This window comes from Taudactylus pleione, unplaced genomic scaffold, assembly GCF_031769625.1.
Source record: "Taudactylus pleione unplaced genomic scaffold, aTauple2 ptg000468l, whole genome shotgun sequence".
Lineage (NCBI taxonomy): Eukaryota > Metazoa > Chordata > Amphibia > Anura > Myobatrachidae > Taudactylus > Taudactylus pleione.
The window spans coordinates 300,341-328,114 of record NW_028284870.1 but is presented as its reverse complement, the minus strand read 5'-3'; the positions used below and the strand labels follow the sequence as shown (position 1 = coordinate 328,114).

General features: G+C 43.2%; 1 protein-coding gene across 1 annotated transcript in view; it reads right to left on the bottom strand.

The window, feature by feature from the left end:
- Window positions 1–27,774, bottom strand: part of PXDN (peroxidasin) — a 147,933-nt gene that overhangs the window by 64,439 nt on the left and 55,720 nt on the right. The window contains exons 4-9 of the mRNA XM_088448851.1: window positions 21,958–22,029; window positions 6,229–6,300; window positions 6,066–6,137; window positions 3,251–3,420; window positions 2,125–2,242; window positions 523–692 (exon numbers count right to left, since the gene is read on the bottom strand). Coding sequence (XP_088304977.1) covers window positions 523–692; window positions 2,125–2,242; window positions 3,251–3,420; window positions 6,066–6,137; window positions 6,229–6,300; window positions 21,958–22,029 — 674 coding nt within the window. The remainder of the gene's footprint in view (window positions 1–522; window positions 693–2,124; window positions 2,243–3,250; window positions 3,421–6,065; window positions 6,138–6,228; window positions 6,301–21,957; window positions 22,030–27,774) is intronic.

Sequence of the window (27,774 nt, the reverse complement as noted above, 5' to 3'; positions counted from 1 at the left end):
TACATGTCATGAGACCTATACAACTATGGCAGTTTACTCAAAAATATACATAAATTATAATATATACATTTTTATTTATTAATTATTGTACAAAACTGAATACTAAATTTACTAGCAGCATCAAGATTACTGCAATTAGAGAGAAAATCCTGGCAGCTTAAAAAAAGATGGTGTACTTTCATGTATGCACCCTCCAACAAGATTTACTAAATAAACGACTATCTTTCTGCCTTCATTCGGGACTTTTCATCCATGTCTTTAAATAATCCAGCAGAGTTTTTCCTTTGTGATGGTCCAGAATAGGACACCATTCTGCAGTTGTACAAATACACCTACAGTACAGATTATGTGCCAGGGTAGTGACAATAAATGGTTTAAGTGATGATATATAAACAAGGATGAACAGAACAGAAAAACAAACAAACTATATAATAAAGGCTGCAGGGTGACATGTGCAATCTAATAAAAACAACTTTGGAGATGGAAAAGGTCATTTAATTAGAACAGCAGCTTAACGATTACCTGGTGTTCCATAATATCGAAGGGTGACCTCGTGAGTCTTCACTTCCCCAGCGACATTTTTTGCCATACACTGGTAAATTCCCTGATCAGTTTCTTGTGTATTTTGGATCATCAATGTCCCATCTTCTAGGAGATTCAGGCGGGCGTCATCTTTCATGCTTAGCTCGTTTCTACATTGACAACATTTTTCATTAATACACTTTCTGCGGTACATGTTTTCATTTTCACACCTCATAGTTTAAGGTTTTGCCAGTGACTAAAAGCTCTTTAGACTGTAATATAATAAAGAGGTGGATAATCACAGTAACAGCAGCAGCATCAACAACTAAAAAAGTCGGTAAATTAACCTAAATATCCCTCTATTGATTTTCATTTACATTTAATCGCACAGGCATTTTAAAAGTGAGCTGCAACTACAGGTTTCCGGCAAATAACCACTGACGCTGTTTTCCCGCTTACAAAAAAAAAAAAAAAAATTCATAATCAAAACTGATTTTATAGAAGCTAGAAATGAAACACTTAAGAGCCATTCAATAAAAAATAAATGAGACCTTGCCTTAAAGCATTTGGTAAGGTCACCATGCTTAGGTCAATGTGGTTGGTAATCCAGTGTATGAACGGAATCAGTATGAATGGCCAGCAGTTCAAGTCCCGACGCTGGAAAACCAGCAGGAGTGAAGATGAAGATCCCAACAGGGGATTAAGGTAAGGATCACTAACCCCCCCCCCTTAACCCTCCCATAGGGGTGCCTAACCCTAACCTCCCCCCCTGGTGCCTAACCCGGCCTCCTAAGTGCCTAAACCTAACACCCCCCGTCCCCGCAGCCTAAACCTAAATTTCCCGGGGGGGGGGGGGGTGCCTAACCCTAACCTCCCCCAGGGGGTGCCTAACCCTAACTCCTCAAATGCCTGAACCTAACCCCCCCATCCTAAACCTAAATCTCTCGGGGGGGGGGGGGGGGGGGCGTGCCTAACTCCTCTTCCTCTAGCCTACACCTCCCAGGGGGGGTGCCTAAACCCTAAGTCCCACCTGGAGCCCCTAACCTAACCCTCCTCACGGCTTACCTTCGTTCGGTATGCTGGGCGTCGGGATCCCGGCGTAGGTATAATGACAGGCATTGGGATTTCGACGCCTGTCATTAGTACCCTGCCGGGCTTTGACAGTCGGGAAGCCGGCGGTCGGCATTTTTGCATCCCGTATGAATAATATAGCGCGTCTACACCCCTGTTAGTGCTGAACATTGATATGTATAGTACGCCTCTGAGACTGCAATGATAAGAGTCTGCTTGCTAGTACGCTAACAGCACAGCTGTAGGGAAAGTTCAAATTTCACCATCACAAAAAAATGTTAATCTCATTAACCTGAAAACAAGGGGAGAACAGTTTCAATCTAGAGGATCTGAAATACTGTGACCCAGATGTGCCCCCAACTCCGCAGGTGATTTACCTCTCCTCTTACCGTTAACCTTTCCGTGCTCAGAAACATACATGCTTACATGAACTGTAATCATATTTTACAAAGAGATTATACCATGACATAGGATTTCTTCAAAAGTATAATTTGGCACCAAAACCTGGCCACTGATTTCCATTAAACGTACTTGTTCCGGAGCCAGATAATTTCAGGTTTGGGGTTGCCTTCAGCTCGACATGTAAAGTACACAGTGTTCCCAAAGGTAACGTCCACATCTTGAGGCTCTGATGTAATCCTTGGCCGCTCTATATAGTAAATGGAAATTATATTTGCTCTATTCAAATAGTCCCTATTAAAGATTTAAATTCTGCACAAACGATGCACTAGGCTTGTAAATTTTTAAATGGACTAAAACACTTTGCAGACCACTTGCATTTCGAAATGTGAAATAATTAGCTTCACTTACTTCTAAGTCATGCCTGCAAGCTCAACACCGTTTACCAAAAAAAGCTGTTAATGGATATAATTATTATATAAGGCTGACACTGTTCCTCACCTCTACGGGAGGAAATTCAAGTTTGCAGAGCGCTGGCGGCCACTAGATGGCGCCCAATGGAGCAATGCAATTGTTGCTCCGATCAGACACGCATGGTTCAGACTCGAATGGTACTTTACGTTGCAGCGAGAAAGTACCGTTATTTTGACGGGCTGATAATTAGTTATCATATGTATATTGTTATAAAGAGCAATCTGCACATACTGAGAGTGACTGTTGCAGAGTTAAACGAAAGCCTGTTTGCAGAGTGTATCTTGAGTGCTTTTGCAAAGTGCATATGTTGGAACTGTGCAAAAGCAAGAGTTGGTGAAGCAGAGTCTGTGTCTATTCTTTGCAACTACAGTTACAACTGAAAAGCCGTAACTGGGGTGCACCAGAATGTTCTCCTGTAAGCTCACGGAGGGCGTGTAGGCACAACTGCGGGCTATGACTGTTTGGAAGTGCGTCTTCTAAACCAAGTATAGGCTAAGTGAAAGTCTGCACTGACGACGACTAGAAACAAACCAGGCGTATACATAGAGGCAAGCTGAATTATGAGACGCATACAACTCTGCATGTGAATATACTGTACACTTTTTTTTTTTCTGCGCATGCTTCTTTAAAGCGACATATGCCCAGTTTACATCCAACACTGCACCGGGTCTAGTTTCTTTAACTGTATCAGATATTTACAACATATAGCACATTATACAATATGAAACAGAACATTCCATAGTAAGAATGCCGGGCAAGTCTTGAGCCATCATACGTAACTTACCACAGTTCAGTTCTGCCGGTGTTATCGTGGAGAGGGATCTTCCCTGGAGCCTACGTGGGTACTCGCAAGTAGCGGCAGCTTGAGCATTACCAGATTCAGAGTAAATCTTTAAAAGATCTGCCAGCCAAAGGATTTCACAGTCACAGTGGAGCGCATTGGAATCCAGTCTCCTGTTTGAGATGGTATGCATACACCACAATTGGTATGGCCATTGGAAAACATGCAGCTCATTTGATCTATAGATATGTCCACATGGGTTACATGTTGCGTTACACATAACAAGTGAACGCTTTGCGACTGTAGCGCGGAGCAACGTTTCATTCAACTCTTTCCCTTAAAATGTGTCTTATTCGCAAAGTGATGCAAATAGGATGCACAAGCAGCTTCTGCTGATTAAAATGATATGCGGGATGCCTATATTCTGTGTGTGACTGCTGTTACATCTCCATGCGAATTGTTTGCTGACACTGAAACGTAGCATTTCACATGCAGATACAGCCGCAGTGGCACACAGAATATAGGCACGCTTCTTATCATTAATCAGCAGAAGCTCCTTGTGCGTCCGATTCATCGCACGAAAAGATGCTCAGTACTACAGAGTCGCACTGCGCTCATGTGTTATCTGTAATGTGACCTGTAGTGCACGGAGGATAGATGTATGTGGACACATTTGTGTGTGTGTACGTACATATGTATGTATGCATGTATATAAGCACGACCGGAGGAGCATAAGGAAAGAATAGGTGAAGACATCCCAAAAAGTACAATAGTAAGGATGAAAAGAAAAAAATGCTAAGAATAAACTACATTATAAAATAAAGTGTTTAGGGGGAAAAGATAAAACTATTCCAAAATGGAATAAATTAATTTTTGTCCTCAAAATTCTACACATAATACCCCATAAAGACCACATGTAAAAAGTTTAAGATTTTTGCAAATTTAATAATAAAAAAAAACTAAGAAATCACATGTACATAAGTATTCACAACCTTTGCTCAATACTTTGATGATGCACCTTTGGCAGCAATCACAGCCTCAAGTATTTTTGAATATGATGCCACAAGCTTGGCACACCTACCTTTGGGCAGTTTCGCACATTCCTCTTTGCAGCACCTCTCAAGCTCCATCGGGTTGGATGGGAAGCGTCGGTGCACAGCCATTTTCAGATCTCTCAAGAGATGTTCAATCGGATTCAAGTCTGGGCTCTGGCTGAGCCACTCAAGGACATTCACAGAATTGTCCTGTAGTCACTCCTTTGATATCTTTGTTGTGTACTTTGGGGTCGTTGTCCTGCTGAAAGATGAACCGCCGCCCCAGTCTGAGGTCAAGAGCGCTCTGGAGCAGGTTTTCATCCAGGATGTCTCTGTACATTGCTGCATTCATCTTTCCCTCTATCCTGACTAGTCTCCCAGTTCCAGCCGCTGAAAAACATCCCCACAGCATGATACTGCCATCACCATGCTTCACTGTAGGAATAGTATTGGCCTGGTGATGAGTGGTGCCTGGTTTCCTCCAAACATAACGCCTGGCATTCACGCCAAAGAGATCAAACTTTGTCTCATCAGACCAGAGAATTTTGTTTCTGATGGTCTGAGAGTCTTTCAGGTGCATTTTGGCAAACTCCAGGCGGGCTGCCATGTGCTTTTTACTAAGCTGTGGCTTCCGTCTGGCCACACTACCATACAGGCCTGATGATTGCTGCAGAGATGGTTGTCCTTTTGGAAGGTTCTCCTGTCTCCACAGATGAATGCTGTAGCTCTGACATCGGGTTCTTGGTCACCTCCCTGACTAGGGTCCTTCTCCCCCTATTGCTCAGTTTAGACGGCCGGCCAACTCTAGGAAGAGTCCTGGTGGTTCCGAACTTCTTCCATTTACGGATGATGGAGGCCACTGTGCTCATTGGGACCTTCAAAGCAGCAGATATTTTTCTGTACCCTTCCCCAAGATGTGCCTCGAGATAATCCTGTCTCGGAGGTCTACAGACAATTCCTTGGACTTCATGCTTGGTTTGTGCTCTTACATGCACTGTCAAATGTGGGACCTTGTGTAAACAGGTGTATGCCTTTTCAAGATCATGTCCAATCAACTGAATTTACCACAGGTGGACTCCAATTAAGCTGTAGGAACATCTCAAGGATGATCAGTGGAAACAGGATGCACCTGCGCTCAGTTTTGAGCTTCATGGCAAAAGCCGTGAATACTTACGTACATGTGATTTCTTCGTGTTTTTTTTTTTTTTTAATTAGCAAAAATCTAAAAAAAAAAAAAAAAAAAAAAAAAAAAACTCTTTACACGTTGTCACTATTATTTTTACACGTTGTGTGTGTAAAATTTCGAGGACAAAAATGAATGTATTTATTCCATTTTGGAATAAGGCTGTAACATAACAAAATGTGGAAAAGGGAAGCGTTGTGAATACTTTCCGGATGCACTGTGTATATTATTATATATATACATAAATACACACACACACACATATATATATATATATATATATATATATATATATATATATATATTTTTTTTTTTTTTTTTTTTTTTTTTTTTTTTTCATAATACAGAAAAACCTTAACTGAAAGCTCCAGCTGTAAAGAGAGATTGCACCTTTATTTCATTTATCTTGTAGGCAGATTTCTTTACTTGTGTTGCCTTTGCATAGGACAATAGGATATGCTCATGTCAGTGCAAAGGGCAGGTTCATTGCTATTTCCAATTCCAACACCAAAAACAAAATCTGCTGGAAGACCGTGCTGCCTGAAGGCGGAATTCCCCTCTACAAGTAACACAAGAACACCATGTTGCTGCACATACTTACAGCCTTTTCATAGACGCCAGCTGACTGAAGGTGCCAGGAACCAAGTGGGTGATCCTATTGTTATGTAAAAACCTGGAAATGATGCATGCAACAAAGATGTAACTTGTGTGCAAAGCATTAAACTCTGAATCTGTAATAATCAGCAGTAACATTGGTAACTCACAGTCTTTCAAGCTTGGGGAGGTTATGGAAAGATTCTGGTTCTAATGTCTCAATGTGGTTAACATGAAGGTAACTGCAAATAAATATCATATCATTAAAAGCTTTGAAAATTACAGATGGACATTGCTGTGGCGAATGCATGTGCTGCCAGTAAATGAATGAATCAACTACAGTTAGGGTTAGAAGTTCAGCCATGAAGACCCAGGCATTTAGCTCATGGACTGTCAGGGAATAGATCTGAGCCATGTATGTTTCATGGTTCTGTATTTACAGTCCAATTCAAGTGTAACATACTATGCTAATGGAAGATTAATGAAAATCAACCTAATGCTCTAGCAACCTACAAATCCTTCTACACACATACACAGAAATGGTGAATGTGACAAACTATTACTTTGTGTATTAGAGTTTATAGAAGTTGTAATTTTAATTTAATTAGCCCATAAAAAGCAATATTTGGGAAAATCAGCATTGTAGGGGAAATAGGTATTTCATGGTAAATATCAGTGATAACGTGAACAAACTGTGCAGTTATATATAAACCTCCTCCAGACACCCGGTAAGCCTGGGGGCATGTAGGTACTGTACAGCTTATAAACCTGGGGCATGTAGGTACAGCTGGTAAGCCTGGTTGCATGTAGGTACAGCCTGGGGGCATGTAGGCACATAGTCATAGGTACATCTGGTAAGCCTAGGGGCATGTAGGTACACCCGACAAGCCTGAGGGCATGTAGGTACTGCCTGTAAGCACGTAGGCACAGCCTGTATGCAGGTGTGGGTGTTGAATAACGGCTGATAGAAGTTGTTGTATAACTAATGAACGTTGTATACCTAATGAAGAAAGGGTGTGCAATGTAATGTTATATCTAAATACACGCACACATATATATATATATATATCTCTATCAATCCAGAGAAGACACTGCACCCACCAGTCCATGAAGTTCAAAAGGCTCCGGTGCCCTCCTAATGGGTATTGCTCCCCCAAAGATAATCCACAGTGTAAAGAGGCACCACTCAGAGGCTTCAGTATAAAGTGAAAAAAGACCCACTACGGGGTAACTCTATTGTGACATACAGGTCGCAATAAAGTTACCCCGAAGTGAGTCTTTTTTCACTTTATACTGAAGCCTCTGAGTGCCTCTTTACACTGTGGAATATATATATAGATAGATAGATAGATAGATAGATAGATAGATAGATAGATAGATAGATAGATAGATAGATAGATAGGACATATACATACACACACACGGGTACAACCATTCCAGTCTCTCATACTCACCTGTGGTTCACAATCACCTAGGTGCATTCTAAATACAGATGAGCGGTTCAGTTTTGACTCTGTTCTTTTCCCAAAATTAGAGCAAGTTCGTGTTTATCTTATCGGCGAACCAAAACACGTGAGAGCCGGATAGCCAATAGGATCCCATTTTTAAGATCTGAACATAACCAAGTAAATCTGAACTGCTCATCTCTCATTCTAAAGGCATCGAATTTACAGTATTTTATTTTGTTTATGTATACAAAGACCACAAAATACATAGGGTAGATTAAGCAGTGTAAAGAGGTGAGAGGTGGACAAGTTACCCATAGCTACTAAATCAGATTCTTCCTATGATTTTATAGAATTTACTTGATAAAATGTTACCTAAAAATTGATTGGCTGCCATTTTCCACTCTATACATTGCTTGATACATCTTCTTGTAAGTCCATAAAGCAAGGGGGAAGGGGGAAGGGGTGTTAGCAGCTGTACTAGTTGGGAAATATTTTATTGGTCACTGGTGTAAGTGAAGCCTAATGACTACTGGGCTTCACTTACACCAGTGACCAATAACTGCTATTTACTGTGCAATTGTGGTGTCATTGTAGATATTTATATCCTGACAAGGGGCTACATTATTCTGCAACACTGATCATAAAAATCTAAAATCGTGCAACTAGTTCTCTCTCCGTCCTTTCTGCTATTCCCTGTGGCTGTTTAGATGAGTCTGTAACTTTGCAAATGAAAATGTATTTTGCATAGAAAGAAGCGTAAATCTGCAGTACAATCTCTGTTGTTGGCATTGTCTACATGAAGCAAAGACAATAGGAAGACAAATATTTGTAGATACTGTAGTCGTAAAAAATATATAGAATTATACATTTTCATTTAAGGTGAACAATGAACACATGGAACAGAATTTACTTTATATCAACGATCATTCAATATTCCCGGTTAGTAAATACTAGGGATATAAATGTTAGAAGCAAGCAAGAGAGCCCTACCAGTCACTGGCAGTGAGCTGCAGGGTGAGAGCTACAGTGAAAAGAAGAGACAGACATTAAGGAGATAGGAATTGAGTTGTTAAACACATTTCACATCCACAATCAACACTGCTATACTGCCACACTGCAAGCCTGCCTGTATTGTGTGATATAAATGTACAGAGCATGCACCCACCATCCCAGTTATTCAGTTAAGGTGCATACACGCGTAACGATTTTTTGAACGATTTGTCATTAACGACGTCGTTATCGTTCAAAAAATCGTTCAAGCGCGATCCAGTTTGCAGTTTTTTGTCTATTTCAGACTGTCCGACAGAAAAATTTTCATTAAGGGAAGTGACATTTTTCGTTAATCGTTGTAAAAATCGTTCATTACACTTCAAAACATTGTTCACTTTTTCAAGGGAAAATCTGACATAAAATCGTTGGTTACAAAATCGTTACGTGTGTCTGCACCATGGGTCCTGTCCATTAAATTATAAACTACCAATTAGGCCATCGCATGTGCGGCCAATAGAGCACTTTGGCCACGTTTCACTTAGGATGGTGTAAAATAGAGCAAAATGAGGGTCAGAATATGGGGTGTAGAATAGCAGCACATCACCGTGTAAGTATGAGAGAATATTAATGGTAAGCACTATAGTCCCAATGTCACATAACATTACAGAGAAGCACTGTATTATTCTGACTACAGAATATAGCAATGAATCTATGGTGCTTCTCTGTACTTTGGTACTGTGTCACCCATATGTACATTACACTTATTACCCCCTATTCTTCTCACCTCCAAGTTGTGGTACGGTGACTATAAAGTTCAGATAGTAAACAGTCAGGGGTCCACACACTGTTGTTCACTATGGGTCATATATAAATAGGTAACGAGGGGATACATTCCTATACAGATCAGCTACCATCACTTCTTTACAGACAATATTTTAAATATACAGTATACGTACATATAACAATGGGGTTGTTGTGTCTACCATTTTCCATGGGCTCATTGTGAACTACCAAAAATCAAGGTCATCCTCCTGTCCCCAAAATTAAACTAAGCTCACTACAAAGGGAATTAAATAAATAATTTTTACCCCTTTTACAACCGGAGCTAAAACCTGGGTTATTGCAGGGTTAACCCGGGCAGCTCCTTGGTGTAAAAGGGGTGAGGGTTGGATCGCCGCATCGAGTGACCCGGCAATCCAACCCAGGTAAATAGCAGGGTTCAACACGGGAGTAACCCGTGAACACCATGCTGTGTGTACGGCGCACTCCGGGTCTTGATGACCTGCAGTGCGCCGCTAGCCGGCCGATTGGTATGGCTTCAGTGACGTTTGGAGATGACGTCATCTCCAAGCGTCCACTTTCACGCCGGAAAAGCCGGGTCTATGCAGACCCGACTGCGGTGTGAGCGGCACCGACTCGGGAATATCCCGAGTCGGTGCCGGATAAATTCCGGGTCTGATCCAGATAGGAACCCTGTTCCAACTCCGGGTCAGACCCGGAATTTTGGTGGAAAAGGGGTATTAGTTTACAGCACTACATAAATGATGACGTGCTGTCACAATAAAATACTTTTTTATACTCAATAGCAGAATAACTTATTACATGTTTAAATTAGGGATGAGCGGGTTCGGTTCCCTGAGAACCAAACCCACCCGAACTTCGGGGATCCGGGGCGATCCGAGCCCAAGCTCGGATCTCCCTGTCTGCCCCGGATCCCTCTCCCGAGGCAAAACCTCGAGATCTGCTGTCGGATCTCGAGGTTTTGCCTCGAGCGGTCATTTAAAAAAAAATGCCTTTGCCTTTAATGGGCAAAGTACTGATTGGCTGACAGAGCCGTCTGTCACGGCTCTCAGCCAATCAGCATTATGGTGCTCATTTGCATGTAGCACGGACTCGTGAGATCCGTGCTACATGCATCTGTGTGACTGACAGTGACACAGAGCACAGATGGGTCAGTGAGACCCGTCTGTGCTGCTGTGTATTTCAATGACACAGATGCACGCACGGACCAGGAGATCCATGCTACTTGCATCTGTGTCATTGACACAGAGCACTGACGGGTCCGGGAGACCCGTCTGTGCTGCTGTGGTATAAAAGAAAAAAATCCTGTGTAAAAAAAGAAAAAAATGGCGTGCCCCCGTGCCCCCCCCCCCCCCCCCCCAAAAAAAGAGCAACCAGCCCCGGGCATTAGTGACCCAATGCTGGGTGTGCTTAAATACAGGGGACAAACGACGTAGGGGTCCCCTGTACTTAAGCACAACCAGCACCGGGCTAGTCAGAACCAGCGCTGGTTGCCAAAATACGGGGGACAAACGACGTAGGGGTCCCCCGTATTCAGCGCAACCAGCTCTGGGCTCTGATCCGGTCCTGGTTCTGGAAATACAGGGGAAAAAAATTAGTAGGGTTCCCCTGTATGTTCCAGAACCAGCACTGGACTTTTTCTAGCGGGGGGCTGACGCCACAGACAGGGGAGCCCTTTCACCGGGCCCCCCAGCCGCAGCATCAGACCTGACCGCTAGTCAGCCCAGGCCGGGGATCCCTGGAGAGCTGGGGACCCCCCCAATAAAGGTGTCACCCTCTCCAGGGCACCCCAGGCCCAGGCTGATAGCCCGGGGCTATCCCCGCCACCCCACTCACCATCTCCTATGCGAGGTTCTGTCCTCTTCGTTCCAAAGTAGGCATCCCCGGACTTGGCAAAAAAAACAAACGAAAACGCGATCCACGAACTTAGTACCGTTCTATAGAACGGTACTTCCCGAATGAGAGCTTAGCGGCGGGGTATCACCATGGAAACCCCGCTGCTAAACGTTCATTCGCTGAGAGAGGTCATCTCCAGTCTCTCAGCCAATGAACGGCTCCCTCCATTGTAGTCAATGGTGGGAGCTGCCAGGTTATTAAAGTTTACCCTGCGGTTCCCACCATTGACTACAATGGAGGGAGCCGTTCATTGGCTGAGACACGGGAGATGACCTCTCTCAGCCAATGAACGCTTAGCAGCGGGGTTTCCATGGTGATACCCCGCCGCTAAGCTCTCATTCAGGAAGTACCTTTCTATAGAACGGTACTAAGTTTGTGGATCGCGTTTTCGTTTTGTTTTTTTGCCAAGTCCGGGGATGCCTACTTTGGAAAGAAGAGGACAGAACCTCGCATAGGAGATGGTGAGTATGTTTTTTTTCACAGGTCCCCTATGGATACTTTACCGGACAAGTGGACGATGTTACATAGGTGAGTATGTGTACATATGTGTGTGTGTGTGTGTATGTATGTTTAATAAACTTATACTGTCACGGTGTGTGTGTCCTGTGTTTTTTTAAACTTTTTTTTTACAGGTGAACTACAGGTACTAGTGGGCCCTTAATGCCCTGCATGCTGGTACTTGTGGTTCTTGCAGTTCTACTTGTAAAGACAATGTTTGATATTCTTTATTTACACCACACCACACAATCAACCCGCCACCCACCGCCACCAGGGGTGGCGGGGATAGCCCCGGGCTATCAGCCTGGGCCTGGGGTGCCCTGGAGAGGGTGACACCTTTATTGGGGGGGTCCCCAGCTCTCCAGGAATCCCCGGCCTGGGCTGACTAGCGGTCAGGGCTGATGCTGCGGCTGGGGGGCCCGGTGAAAGGGCTCCCCTGGCTGTGGCATCAGCCCCCCGCTAGAAAAAGTCCAGTGCTGGAACATACAGGGGAACCCTACTAATTTTTTTCCCCTGTATTTCCAGAACCAGGACCGGATCAGAGCCCAGAGCTGGTTGCGCAGAATACGGGGGACCCCTACGTCGTTTGTCCCCCGTATTTTGGCAACCAGCGCTGGTTCTGACTAGCCCGGTGCTGGTTGTGCTTAAGTACAGGGGACCCCTACGTCGTTTGTCCCCTGTATTTAAGCACACCCAGCACTGGGTTACTAATGCCCGGGGCTGGTTGCTCTTTTTTGGGGGGGTGCACGCCATTTTTTTCTTTTTTTACACAGGTTTTTTTTTTTTACCACAGCAGCACAGACGGGTCTCACGGACCTGTCATTGCTCTGTGCCAATCACACAGATGCATGTAGCACGGATCTCCCGGGTTCGTGCTACATGCAAATGGGCACCATAACGCTGATTGGCTTCCTGTCTGCCACTGCAGTGCCACTCCTAGATGGGCCACGTGTTTGTGCCGCCCACTTGTGTCGCTTAGCATAGTCATCCAGCTACCTCGGTGCAACCTTTTGGCCTAAAAACAATATTGTGAGGTGTGAGGTGTTCAGAATAGAATGGAAATGAGTGGAAATTAATGTTATTGGGGTTATTAATAGCGTAGGAACAAAAAAAAGCCCATTTTATGTGATTTTAGCGTTTTTTTTTATTTTTTAAGAAAAAATCCAGATCCAAAACACAAAACCCAGAACCCAAAACACGGAAGGGTGGTTTTGGCAAAACCAATCCAGATCCAAAACACGAAGAAAGATCCAGATCCAAAACACGAAAAGTGGCCGGTGCACACCCCTAGTTTAAATAGCATACCAGCTTTTTGCCTAAAGTGCAACTACAGAGCCTTCTAGAATCACTTAAAAATTTATCAAAACTGTGCTATAAATGTGTATAAAATGTCATAATGACAGTGCACTATATAAAGGCCAGCATATAATATGTTATTAACTAAAAAATCTAAACTATCTAATTTGCTAGTTTGGCCTATTACTACTGAAATCTGAGAGCTAGTAAGGTGTAAGACAGATGAATGAGTTATTGGCATAAGGTTTTTACACTACATTAATCCATTCATTATTTTCTACTTGCTTTAGGCAACAAACTACACTATAGAAGAGCGGAATGTTTTACATGTCCAGTTTGTCCTTGCTAAGAACACGTGTCACTATACACGGACAGGGGCAAGTGCAGGGGTTTCATGGGAAAAGACAGAATTGCCCACGTTACAGTGTAGCATATAAAAGAAATAGATGGAATTATTATATAAGCAGCAGAAACTCATAGTTATGGCACACATCTACTAAAAGACAGTCTGATGTGCCTGCACTGAACGAGCAGTCATCAGTATAGGTACATCAATCATCTCCTAACATGCTGAACCTGACGTTATCGGCAGGTTGTACAACATCTTTGCAAAATGAAAGATATCTAAACGACCAGCAGGAGTGCTCATCGCTGGTCGTTTTAGACATTTTTCAAAATGATTTGCAAACGATTTGCGAACGATTAATGAATGATAACGATATCGTCCAATCGCTCAATTTAATCGTCTGGTGGCTGTGTGCCTTTAGTCTACGGAGCAAATTTGCTTTGCTCCAGAATGGTCTATAATTTTATATTTATAGTAAAGAAGCATTGGAATAAATGAGCTGACTGTGATGTTACAACAGCTGCCAAACGGAATAAACACAGGTGTGGTAACATGTAAATGACATGTTCTGTATTATCTCAGACAAACTCACAAACAAATATCTAGAGACACACACGCGAAGCATGCATTGTAACTTACTACTTTAGTCAACACAACAATATAAATCATTGTGTAAAGCAAGTGAATAACAATGTTAATGGTTATAGACTGGCGAGTAGGCGGAAGTGTTATAAAAGGACATATCAGACCCGCATACTTTAATGGAGGCAGGTGTCTTTAAATAGGGGAATGGAATAGCGTCTATTAAGTATCCCAAAGACTTGTGGGGGGATTTACTAAGCCATGGAGAGAGATAAAGTGGAGAGAGATAAAGTACCAACCAATCAGCTCCTGTCACTTTACAGGCTGTGTTTGACAATTAGGTGCTGATTGGTTGGTACTTTATCTCTCTCCAAGGCTAAGTACATCTCCACCATGAAGAGAAGTGACCAGAATAGTCAATCATAATTTACAGACTGGTAAATGCAATGCTGTAGATAGGGGCATTAGCCAAGGGTTATTTTCTGTGAGGAGACATTGGGGTAGATGTACGAAGCCCAGAAGCGGTATCAGCGCACGTTATGTGCGCTGATACCGCTTCTCCCCGATGTATGAACGGGGGTCTGGGCGGTAAATGACAGGGGCGCTATGCGCCCCTGTCATTATCGGCGCTGCTATCTACAAGATAGCAGCGCCGATAGCCTGGGCTATGTACGAACGGTCAGATCGTCTGACTGTTCGGCCAGCTGTAGCTGTCGTTATCGACAGCTACAGCCTGGCGCTAGCCTATCCCCACAGCAGGGACAGCGCTGTCCCTGCTGCGGCGGCTACCGACTCCAGGGCTCCACGCGGGGATCTCGCAATACTTGCGAGATCCCGCGTATGCTCAGTGGAGCCGGCCGGGAGAGAGACACACACTAGGCTGATGCGCTGCTGTCTCTAGCGGGTAGCGCCGGAGGGGGGAGTTAACGCTCCCCCTCTCCGGCCGATGAGATGTTTATACATCTCTTCGGTAGTGCTTCCTGCTTCGCCTCGGTAAAGAGGCGAAGCGGGAAGCGTTATAGCGGCACGGTAAGTGCCGCTATAATACATCTACCCCATTGATTAAAATGAATTTTCTGTCTCTAATTTCTACCCAGCATTTAACCAAACACCAGATTTGTGAGAAGGAATACCTGCTGCGAACCCACCAAATCTGCATAAGGCCAGGCTAGTATAGAACATTGCATTTCTATAGCTAGCTTAGCTCAGCAATTAATGACCAGCACATGGCATGAATCGGTATTTAATGCTGGTGGCTGAATAGCCGCCGGATCAAATACAGACAGCGGAACCCAGACAGACCTAATTCCCGACTGGGGCTGGTAAGTAACCTAACCCTCCCCTCCCCGCCCCCTAACCCTCACCTAGTGGTCCTTAACACACACACCCCCCCTCCCCCCCCCTCCCCGCAGCTAGACGCTAAGACACCCGGCTTACCTTCGTTCGGTTCGCCGGGTGTCGGTATTTTGTAGTGGGGCTAATGATAAGCGTCAGGATTTCGACGCCCATCTTTAGTCCCCTGTCGGGCTGTCAGTGTCGGGATATCGCCGGGCAAAATAGCGCCCACTGGTATCCTGACTGCATCCCCATGGGTCCATCTACGTATTTTGACAAGTTATTCTACCCCTGGATCAGGAAAGCACAGGAATATGTCCCACCACCATTCCGCATGAAAGGGACATTTTCTTGGTATGATGCTCTGCGTTAGGCTTATGCAAAACATACCAACAAGAAGGAGATCTAATAAAGTGCGGTTAAACAAGATTGCACGTTTTTTTTAACGATTTTATAAGCGGTTTGTAAAGCATGAGATTTGCGAAAAACAAAAACACATCAAACGGCATTATTTCACCAGTCCTAGTTCACGCATGGAAATTATACAAAGCGTGAACTGTATTAAGCTGTGGTATGCATACCTGCACGTCAAACCACCAGAAAAAAAGTAGAAATTGTATATATAAATTGACAATAACTTATTTTAATAAGGAGCCAATACAGGTTGAGTCTCCCATTTTCAAATACAGAACATTCCGAGATTCTGAATGTTTTGAGCACGACTGAGATAGTGACACTTTTGCTTTCTGATGGTTCAATGTACACAAACTTTGTACGCAGTTATTAAAAATATTGTAGAAAAAAAAAAGACTTCCAGGCTGTGTGTATAATGTATGTATGAAACAAATTAATTTCATGTATGTACACAAATTTTGTTTAATGCACGAAATTAAAAACCTTGTATAAAAGTACCTTCAGGCTGTGTGTATAAGGCAGATGTTCCCAAACGCAGTCCTCAAGGCTCCCCAACAGCTCAGGTTTTAGAGATATCCATGGCGGAGCACAGGTGGTTAAATCAAATTGACTGAGGCACTAATTAAGTCACCTGTGCTCAACCATGGATCTCTCTAAAACCTGAACTGTTGGGGAGCCTTGAGGACAGAGTTTGGGAACCTCTGGCATAAGCTATATATGAAACAAATGCATTCTGTGTTTAGACTTGGTACCATTCTTAGTATGGTATACAAATATTCCAAAATACGAAAGTCTGATATCCAAAATACTTCTGGTCCTGAGCATTTTGGATATGGGAGACTCAACCTGTATAAATATTACAGTAGAATGCCGATTTACTAGACTGCCATTTATCCAGAGACAATCAACAGGAGCAAAAAATAATGGTATATTAGTCCTTAAAAACTAAATTGTATCATAAAGTTATAAACAATATCCAACATGCATACAGTTTTATACATCCTATCAAACAAATTACATTGGTCCTAATTAGTTCAGATAATAAACGTTCTACTGTTCTTTGTTATGGGGGTAATTTTACTTTACTATTTTATAACTGGGTAAATACAGGTTGAGTCTCCCATATCCAAAATGCTTGGGACCAAGGGTATTTTGGAATATTTGTATACCATATTGAAAGGTCTTAGGAATAGGGCCCAAATCTAAACCCAGAATGCATTTATGATTCATATACACCTTATACACACAGCCTGCAGGTAATTTTTATACAATATTTTCAATAATGTTGTGACTCAAACAAAGTTTGTGTAGATACTTGAAATTCATTTATAGGTCATATACACACAGCCTATAGGTCATTTTATACTTTATTTTTAATAATGTATGCCTTAAACAAAGTTTGTGTACATTGAACCATCAAAAATCAAAGGTTTCACTATCTCAGTCATGCGAAAAATATTCCTTATTTCAGAATATTTGGATATGGGAGACTCAACCTGTATTACTTTATGCACTTTACAGAGGATCTATGGCCGTTCACATCAGTCCCTGCCCCGATGGAGCTTACATTCTATACTTCCTACTAGAGATGAGCGGTTCAGATTCTGTGGAATCCGAACCGCTCCGAACATTGGGGATCCGAGTCCACCCGAACCCTGTTCGGGTGTTCACCGCCTGACTCGGATCCCCGTTCGGGGCCGAACGGCGGCCGCCTGATGTCGGATTCTCACTAGAGAATCCGACATCAGATCTCCTCGCGTGTAGGGCAGAGCACAGTGATAGCGCTCTGCCCTACACAGACACAGACACACAGCCGCCAGCGGCAGCTGTGTGTTTGTCACAGCAGCCAATGAGAGTCACACAGACTCTCATTGGCTGCTGTACGGAGGGAGCCGGCTGGAGCTCACACATGAGCTCTGTCTTCCGGCTCCCTCCTCAGCGTGTGACAGAGCGGACGGCACGGGAGCGGGGATACAGGTAAGTTTTTATTTTTTTATTTGTGCAAGGGCCGGGGGCACTACTGGGGGGGGGGTCTGCACTACTGGGGGGGGGTCTGCTACTGGGGGGGGGCTATACTACAGAGGGGCCTGCTACTGGGGGGGGCTATACTACTGGGGGGGTCTGCACTACTGGGGGGGGCTATACTACAGAGGGGCCTGCTACTGGGGGGGGCTATACTACTGGGGGGGGTCTGCTACTGGGGGGGCCATACTACTGGGGGGGGCCTGCTAATGGGGGGGCCTGCTAATGGGGGGGCCTGCTAATGGGGGGGCCTGCTAATGGGGGGGCCTGCTAATGGGGGGCATACTACTGGGGGCACTGCATAGTGGACCCTACTACTAAGGGGACTGCATAGGGGGCACCACTGCTGGGGGACATTGTGTAAGGGACACCGCTACTGTGGGCATTGTGTAAAAGGGTCACTACTGTGGGCATTGTGTAAAAGGGGCACTACTGTGTGTCGTAACATAAATAAGAGACACTACTTTATGGTGTAATGTGAATCAGGCCCTATGTGCGGTGTAATGCTAATAAGATTGTGCACTGTGACTCCTAGGGCCGTAGCCCACTTTGTAAACAAATACTGTGACTCTGCTGGCCGTACCCCACTGGGTGGGTGCACTACTTTTCATTTCTGCCACTGCTGTGTGGCAATGTGTCATAGATGTGCTTTATACTGTGGTGTCTGTGTCGTTGTGCCGCTGCTTTGTCGCTTAGTAACCAGTCAGCTCACTGCAACCTTTGGCCAATAATGTTGAAAACAATATTATAAGCTGTGATATGGTCTAAATTGACTGGAAATTAATGTTATTGAGGTTAATAATACTCTAGGAAGAAAAAAAAAGACCAATTTATGTGATTTTAGCTTTTTTTGTCAATTTTTGTAAAAAAATCCAAATCCAAATCCAAATCCAAATCCAGTCACCGCAGTTTGCCAAATCCAAATCCGGACGACGAATTAGAACCAAATCCAAATCCGGCAAAAATGGTCCGGCGCACATCCCTACTTCCTACCCACTGGCTAGTAATGGGCCCAAATACAAAAATAGGCTTCAGGTCCCCCCCCCCCATAATTTTATTCTTCTATATAATGCCACTGTCATGTTCTCGCACTAACACAGACGGTGCATCTTCAGAATGTGCTGCAGACAGAAGACGTGCTCTACATGCCGCAGCACGCTGCATCCAATTGCATGACCTATTTTGCCCATCCCTGTCCTATAGAGAGGAAAAGTTCACACACAACATTATTACACTGTTAGGCTTAATTACTTTTTTTCCCTTGCAGCCCATAGACGTGTGTAGGAAACTGTGTAGTGTTAAGGCTGGGGTGGGGAACCTTTTTTCTGCTGAGGGCCATTTTGATATATATATATATATATATATAACATTATTTGCAGGCGCCACCATCGCCGGTGATTACAACAATTCCCGGAGCATCCTGAGGATGCTCCAGGGAGCTGTAAGGGCAGCGGTGTGACCGTCTGAAGGATCCTAAGGACGCTTCAGGCGGCACTGCTGCATAGGTTCTGGCTGCAGGGTGCCATTCTAGGCACCCTGCTAGCCAGATGAGGCTAGCAGAAAAAAGTTCCGAGGGCCAGACCAAATGATTCTGCAGGCCTTATATGGCCCCCGGGCTTGAGGTTCCCAATCCATGTGTTAATGGACCGCAGTTCTCAGTGATGTACAATAAACATCGTAAAAGTGCCTGTCCGACAATTTAATTGGTGCAATTCGTTGCTTTCAAGGTCACACGTTGACTGGAGTTTTATTGTGTACAATTAAAATGTTTCAGTAGATTTAAAAATGTATTAATTATTTATTTATTAACAGTTTCTTATATAGCACAGCAAATTCTGTTGCGCTTTACAATTTGAATAAACATTCACATTTTACTGGGTTGTAAAAGACAAAATCGAACCAACGGTCTGTTGGAGATCCTGCAATTAATTAGTGCATAAAGTTTAAAGAACATTTTATATATTCTTTTTTGCATTGCCCAGAACACGTTCAACTCAATTAAGAAATGTACAGGTTATTCTACAATTGTGCATTTATCTAGAACAGCCCGTTCTCCAAATCTGAGCATCCATGTGAGAAGGGAACTTGTTTGCGAGACCTATGATATTTCTGACCGCTCTAGTCTACCATGTAGGAGAAATATCCTTGGGATTAAAGCACTGGCAGTCCTCAAATCTGAGCTTTATAGGAAGGTGTCAAAAATAAGATAATTTGTTTATTAAATCTCAATTAGTGTTTGCCAAAAAGCATGTGATAGATGTGATAGGCCCAATGCCAAGTTGGGGAAGATTCTGCAGTCTGATGGGGCCAAGATTGAGCAAATAAAATAAAGTAGCAGGGATGGTGTATTGGTTAACATTGCTGCCTCACAGCACTTAGGTCTTGTTTTCAATTCCCACATAGGGCCTAACTACGTGGAGTTTGTATACTCCAATCCAAAAATATGCTAGTAGGTTATGTCTCCTGACCAAAACTATCCCTAGTGTGTATGCACATGTGGTAGGGACAGGGGCAGAACTACCGATGATGCAGCCGGTGCAGAGCTCCAGGGCCCACGGTGTTAAAGGGGCCTGCAGCCAGGGCCCGGCTCCATCTTCCTGTCTTAGGCTTCGCCTCCCACACACTCTGAAGGCAAAGAAGATGAAGAGTCATCTAAAGGAACTTTCATGCAATCGCAGGAGACATCCGGCAGGTTAGACATTGAGCCACCCCAGTCTTGACTGTCAAATAGCCACCTGTTTCTCTTGATCCACTCCTTCCCTCTCTTGAGGTGACAAGTATGTCACCCTGTCTTTTTCCGTTACCTCAGCCAGTGAACCACTCCTTCTTGTGGCTGTCACAAAGCATCTCCCTCCTTGCTCACACACCCCTTACATAAGTCCTATACATTACTCACGCAGGGCTGCCAGAAACTACCAGAAGCCTTTATCCATGCCATCCATGAAAGCTTTCAGAAACTGCTGGAAGCCTTTCTACGTACATCTCCTTTTTTCCCCCTATTCCTCAGTCTCTCACAATGTTGCAAAGCTTCAACAAAAATATAAACTCTGAATGCGCACTCACACATTTTACTAATTCAATAAAATTATTATTTAAGTAAAGGTAACTTCCTTAAAGTGGGTTACAGATATAAAAACAAATTGTTTTTATGAGCGTGTTTGTGTATTATCTACAATCTGGCAATAAGGAGTTAGCAATCAGTGACTAAGCTATCTCGCTGATCCAATGTACAGTACATTCTTCGCATCTCCGATGCTTTCTGCCCATTCGGCCAGCCTGTACCCCCGGCCAGCTCACAGTCTCATACAATAAAAATACAGAAACGAGCTTCAAGGCAGCATAGGAGAAGGGGGTTGTAAGTTAAAAGAAGGGGTGGCGGGCTGCACAAAATGTATGAAGCTTAGGGGTGGGTATGACAAACATAAAACATATGTAATGTTGAGGTGCCGGCATTCTGACCATTTCTCCAGCCTTCTAATTGGATTGCCCTCTTAAAAAGTCAGCATATGCTCTGCTATTTCACTTCTCTTCATCCGCCCTCCGTGCCAAAATACCTTGCACCTTCCTTACAAAGGCGTCTTACACACTCATATGCTGCTAAAGTGCGTTATGTAATCTGCCGTAACAGACTCCGTTATACTGCTGGAATATAAACTGTTCGTACTTTGTGGGGAAGTTTCGGATGTCCGAGAAGTAAGAGAGGTAATCCACAGGCAGTAACATAGATTAATTGTACCTTATACCCCATAGAGGTATGCAGGAAATTTAGCAACTCTACTGTACCTTATTTCGCCGTGATGTGCGCAGCTGTTTTTATAGTAGAAGCACAATGTGGTAGTGACCTGGCTACTAAATCACATCCCATTCGTATTGAGCAGCAAGATCTGACTGGTGACCAGTAACTTGCACCCAGCGACTCACCCAGCAGAGCTACGTACAATGTGAAATACGCGTGATTTCAAACCTTGCGCCAAGCTTCAAATGTGGGCAATTACTTTTACCTCCCAGCCTCTATGTACACAAAATAAAACTACATACAAAACACAATAAAAAATATTAAACATAAAACTTAACACAATAGTAATACAAGCAAAAGTACAGTACATAGACACAACAAATAGAACAAAACATTCATTGTTAGGATATATAAATTAGACTATTGTGAGATGTCCTTCTTGCTACAGGTATGCTCAGGAGGGGCAGGTAAACAAGAAGGGGGTTTGCGTAACCATTCTAAGACAAATTCACAAAATAAGACAATGGCCACTTACAGTTGTTCTAGAGAGGCAAGTCCTGTAAATGCTTGCCTGTCAATGGATTGGATTTCATTCTTGTACAAGTAGCTGAAACAAGAAACAATCAGCAGGATTAGTATACAGACAAAAGAGCAGTAACGAGATTAAAGAGGTGGCAATGGGCACTAAAACTTAAATGTGGACCTACAGCCTACCAATAGGAGATCTGTGAGCTCATTCAGGATTGTGGCCAGTCCATACGTTAGGAACTAGCAACAACACTGAGGTGATAAGGCACTTTAAGCAGACACACAAAACATACTTTGTACAACCATCACAGTACATTTGATTATTACAAAACAGAACACACACTGCATACAAAAAAATGCTCTGAATTTGTTTTAATAGCCTCTCTGGCTATTCCTGACATTTTAATACAACTATATAGAGCATGGAGTTCGAGGTGCTTGTTGTACAATGCTAGTTAAACAAACACATTAAATTTATAAATTCAGTATTTAAAAGCTTTCAACTTTTCAGGGAGAAAGTTTTAGGATGTCTTGCCAATTTCCAAAATTCTTTTAGGTTTTAGTGATTTTTGCAAATAAGACAAAGAAGGGATATAGTCTATTATGTAGAGACATTTACAACGTCTACATAGGTCGACATGAGAATGTCGACATGGTCAAAATGGCAAAAGGAAATTATGTGTTGCTGGCATACATTAAAATACACATGCAGGGACAGGAGCTCTGTCGATTTGGCAAGAAAGCAGACCCCATACGGCCTAAACCAGTCTAACATTTTCATTATGTAGGCAAAAACTAATTCCTTCAAACCGCTAGGTCAGACTATAGAAGGTCAACTTGTCTCATTTTGTAGTCATTATAGGTTTTGAACTGGAAAAGTTTGTGCTTTATAAACCAATAAGCTCCAAAAAAAAATTGCAATCAGTGACACTACAGAGTTGAACGCAAGTCTGCTCACTGTGTGTATTCCGAAACTAAGGTTCACAACTACTAGTGATGAAAAGTCATAAGCAAACCAAAGTGCCTAAAGGTTGTAACTCTGCTCTTACAGTTTTGTTCTCACATAGGAGATGTTCAGAGAGGACAGGTCTATGAAATTGGGGGATACGCCGAGTTGTGCGTACACGAAATTACACCCCGTTTTCAGACAGCCTTTTGCACCAGTGATCAGGTTGGTGCTAGTGGGCACTGATAATAATGACCACTATGAAACCAAACATAGTGCATAAGAGCGGATGTACACATTTAGTTCCGCGCATGCAATGCGAGCGCAATTACGGCACAGCGTTAGTAGTAACAGGATAGCAAGGGTTAAGCATGTATTTTCAAGGATCTTGTCCCCCCAGCTATCATTCACTAGTTGTTCAAACATTTAGTAACCATAGTATATCATATTGTGTTCTCTCCATTCATGGAGAACGCGGCCTCTTTCATATACAGACCACACGGATAAGTTGGTTTTTGAAGACAGACTTAACAAAACATCTACCGTGACTGAAAACTCAAAGTTGTAATAAAAACATAAGCATGATTTCACTCTATGAATATAAACCAGCAAGAAATACAAAAAAATGAAACAAAAAAAAAATGAAGACAGAACTGTACACGTATTGTAGTGGTTTCTTCATCATCGTGACAACTGAAAGAATAAATGGCAGGTTATAACAAGATGAGTGCTGGAGGGCTTGGCCACCTGAAATGAACCGAGAGCACTATATAAAAGGCCAGCCACTTCAAACAAGGCATCATTTATTACTTGCTGACAGTAACATTCTGCTTATGAGATGTGTCAGCTCCTTGGGGTACAGATTCCACTCGTCTCAATAGGCTGGTTTCACACCTGTGTTTGAGTAGCGCCATATTTCTGCTACTTACCAAAATAACTCAGAGAAAACACTAATAATCCTCCAGACATATTCTTTCTACTGGGGATACCCCCTGCTCCTTCTACTAAGCGCAGGGCTTATTACCTGTATCCCTGAATAGTGGAACCACATCATGGTCATGTGAGGGGTAATAACATGCATAGAAACACATGGCGAATCACCACAGCAGCTGCGGTAGGTTCAGTGGCGTAACTTCATCCCAGGTGCCCCCTCCCCCAAATTAAAATGTACCACCCCCAACAGCACCTATGCCAGCCCCAGCTGCTGCCGCCCCCCCATGCGGTTCCTTTTATACAATGCCCCCAGTAGTGGTCACCCTATGCAGTGCCCACCTATGTAGTGCCCCCCAGTAATGGTCCCCCTATGCAGTACCTCCAGTAGTGAGCCCCCTGTAGTTGCCCCCAGCAGTTGTCACCCCGCGCGCGCACCTTTAACCCCACTCCAGTGCTGCTGGCATCCATCCCCGGCACTATGGGAGGGACGTCATGACGTCGCTCCCATAGTGCACTGCGGGACCTGGAAGACGGAGCTCACTCCCGAGCTCCGTCCCCGGCACTATGGGAGTGACGTCATGATATCACTCCCATATTGCACTGCGGGACTCAGAAGACGGGCGCCCGGCAAATTGAGGGTGCAGGTGGTGCGACCGCACCCCCTGAACCCTCCGTAGTTACGCCAATGGAGGTGGAGCGCCGATCAGCGGCGCTCCTTCTCCATGCAGCTCCCGGGGACAATGGAGCCAGGTGCCCCCTTCAGGGCTGGCGCCCGGCGGCAAATGACTCCATTGTCTCCGGGAGTTCCGCCACTGGGTAGGTTAGTGTTCTTATTTAAATTATTCCAATAAACTTGTTCTCCATGATCATGTCTTCACATAACCATTTGCTTGTATTATTTTGTACATCAGTCAGTTTTATTTGTTCTAAGTGGACGGCAGCAATGGTTCGGAACAATGCAGACTGGAACTCATCTCTGAACAGATTACACCATGTGCCTATCATTCTTCTGTCCGTCAACACAAAGTTGAACATATTAATTTTAAAGAAAATGGTTTTACTCTGCTCAGTTCAACAGTCACTTATGTCAGAATTAAAAACAATGTTGTAGTTCTAAGTTTGTTTCTCTTATTTTTAAAGTTTTTGACTGGGTACAGGTTGGTTTAGCTGTATGGAAATTTTAAAGCCCTAATTGAACACTGAAGATGCTCTAATTGGCTACTGGTTCACCCCTGGTCTGAATACATTCAAAGCTTCCTTAACAAAAAAAAAAAGCCATTTAATATGTCAGTTATATCATAGTACTGGGTAAAATCATATATAAATAATCCCAATTGAAAACCCATAATCCTTTTCTGCAGTCACTACAACTACTAATACGGCACATACAATTGCTGTTATGACCACTCAGCCGGGCCGTCGGTGGCTAGACCACTGTCTGATTTGGTGTCGCACATGCTGAGATGTATATGGATAAGTAAGAAATAAGTGGAAATTTGGGGATTGGGCTGAATGTCTGGATCGAACAGTGATGTACATTAGGGCAGCCCAACAAGGACCACATACACAGTCAGATGGGGTCATCATCTAATATCCGCACTGTTTAATGATGGATGGCCCCCCCATCAAGTGTAGATAGTGTTTCCTGTCCTTTTCATACGCACTCAATTTAGGTAAAAAAATAGAAGAAAAAAAAAAAAATGACATCCAATTACCATGATACACGTCCAAAGTCCCATGTATACATCGTCATTTGGTCATTTACCAGCTATTTTTTGTAAGGGGTGTTTTGAGCGGAATAAATCTCACAATCAGAGACTTCTGTCGGCGTATACAAACTATTAACTTGGAAATCAGACTTTGCCATAAATGATACTAGCATTACTCCCAAATAAACACAGCTCAAAAAAAGTTATTCTGGGAAAAAGCAGTATTTGCAGAACATTCAGCTAAGCTTCAGCTGATAACACCCAAAGGAACACTACATTAGCCGGAGGAAAGAAGAATACAACTGAGGCTAGAGAACCGGGAAATAATCAGCCGTCGACCTAAGCGAATGACCTTCCTCTCCTCTGAGGTTACTGTAGCTCATTGACAGCTGGATTGAAGATTTAAGCTTCACATACATCAAATATACTAAATCACATAATCAGTTGCGGATTATAATACAGGTATTTCGGGACGTAGATAGGGGCCATAGCATTCCCTATTGAGATTTAGTGTTTCGAGTATGACCTTACCACAAAAAATAAAAACCAGATTGAGGTGATGAGCTTGCTGTATATTTTGATGTTTGAAGAGGCGATCCTGATGGTTTTTTTTTGTTGTTGTTGTTGTTGCAATTACTCCAAGGATGAGTACTGGTTACATACATAAGTAGGTATTCTGGATTAGCTATTAGAGGCATTGTACACTTCCAATCCCTTTTTAATCAGATCCGTACTCGTATTGCAAATAGAGATTACAGACCATGTACAAGAAAACCCACTTTTTTCTAGGTGTTGGACCCAGTATTGGTGAAAACGGTTGTCCTCTTAAAGAACACCTTTGTGGCCTGCGTGAGAGGATACAATGATCTTGGGGGAAATAAACTTCTTAAACAAAACTACGTCGTTAATATACTTCAGAAAATAATTTTTACTAAACTTCCTGTATTCCTTACTGCAACAGCAAATTTAATGAAAGCAGATTTTTAGCGATATCATTACTAGGCCCAGACAGTCAGAAAGGACTAATCCAGAGGTTCCCAAACGCAGTCCTCAAGGCATCCCAACAGTTCAGGCTTTAGAGATAGCCATGGTTGAGCGCAGGTGGTTAAATCAAACTGACTGAGGTACTAATTAATTCACCTGTGGTCAAGCATGGATATCCTTAAAGCCTGGACTGTTAGGGTGCCTTGGTGACAGAGTTTGGGAACCTCTTGTCATGTCACTTATCAGAGGTTATCTTCCATCTGATACGATTTACAAAGCTCTCTGTAATCTAAACTCACATTTTTGACCATGCCTTGGGCATTTGTATGGGAACAACACAAACAGATGTGTCCACATACATCTATCCTCCATATGCGACAAGTCACATTACAACGTGAGCGTTCAGCTAAATCAAAATGTAAGATGCTATGTTACAGTGTCGACAGCTGTGACACTAACGTAGCATCTCGCATGTACAGCCGCACAGCATTTTAATCAGCAGAAGCTGCTTGTGCGTCCTATTTGCGAATAAGACATTTTAAATGGAAAAGGTCGCACGAAAAGACGCTCTGCGTTACAGAGTAGCGCAACGGCATTCGGCGACGACAGGGGCTGTTTAACACGCAAGGAGGCTAGGTGTATGTGGACACATCTGTATACTGCACAGGCAAGCACAATGTGCACGGCAGACTGCTATAAGTGTGTGGACACCATTACAGAAGTGGATGCTTTTAAAGTTATTGGTGAAATTCAACTTAAATTCCTCTGCTTGGACCAAGGAACCCCAGTTCTACATGGATATGTACAATATGTTTGTCAGAGATGAAAAAAACCATTTCACAAATATTTGAAGTGGATCATATAATTTAGCTTTAATATAGTATTAACAGAAGTCACACTTCCTGCCCTAGTAATTCCTTGCTTTCATATCTTGCAACATTCTTTCCATATCAGTAGGTCTGTGTTTAATCCAAACTTTGGGTTGGCTCCATCATTGTTCAAACTCCATGCAAAGCTAGAGGGACAGCAGCTGCAAGTAAGATGAGCTTAAATCAACTCTCCAAAACATAGCATGTATTCTAGTTCTAGGACTTTCTACACTTGGATAAAGAAAAGTAAATAAAAACCTACATAAAACTTATACACAGAGGCCACAGCACACCGTTGCTGTCTCCCGCAGTCATCCCTTAAGCCCATGCTCAGAAGTGTGTTCGGGAGGCTACAGCTACATTGCCAGGCCCGTACCCATTTG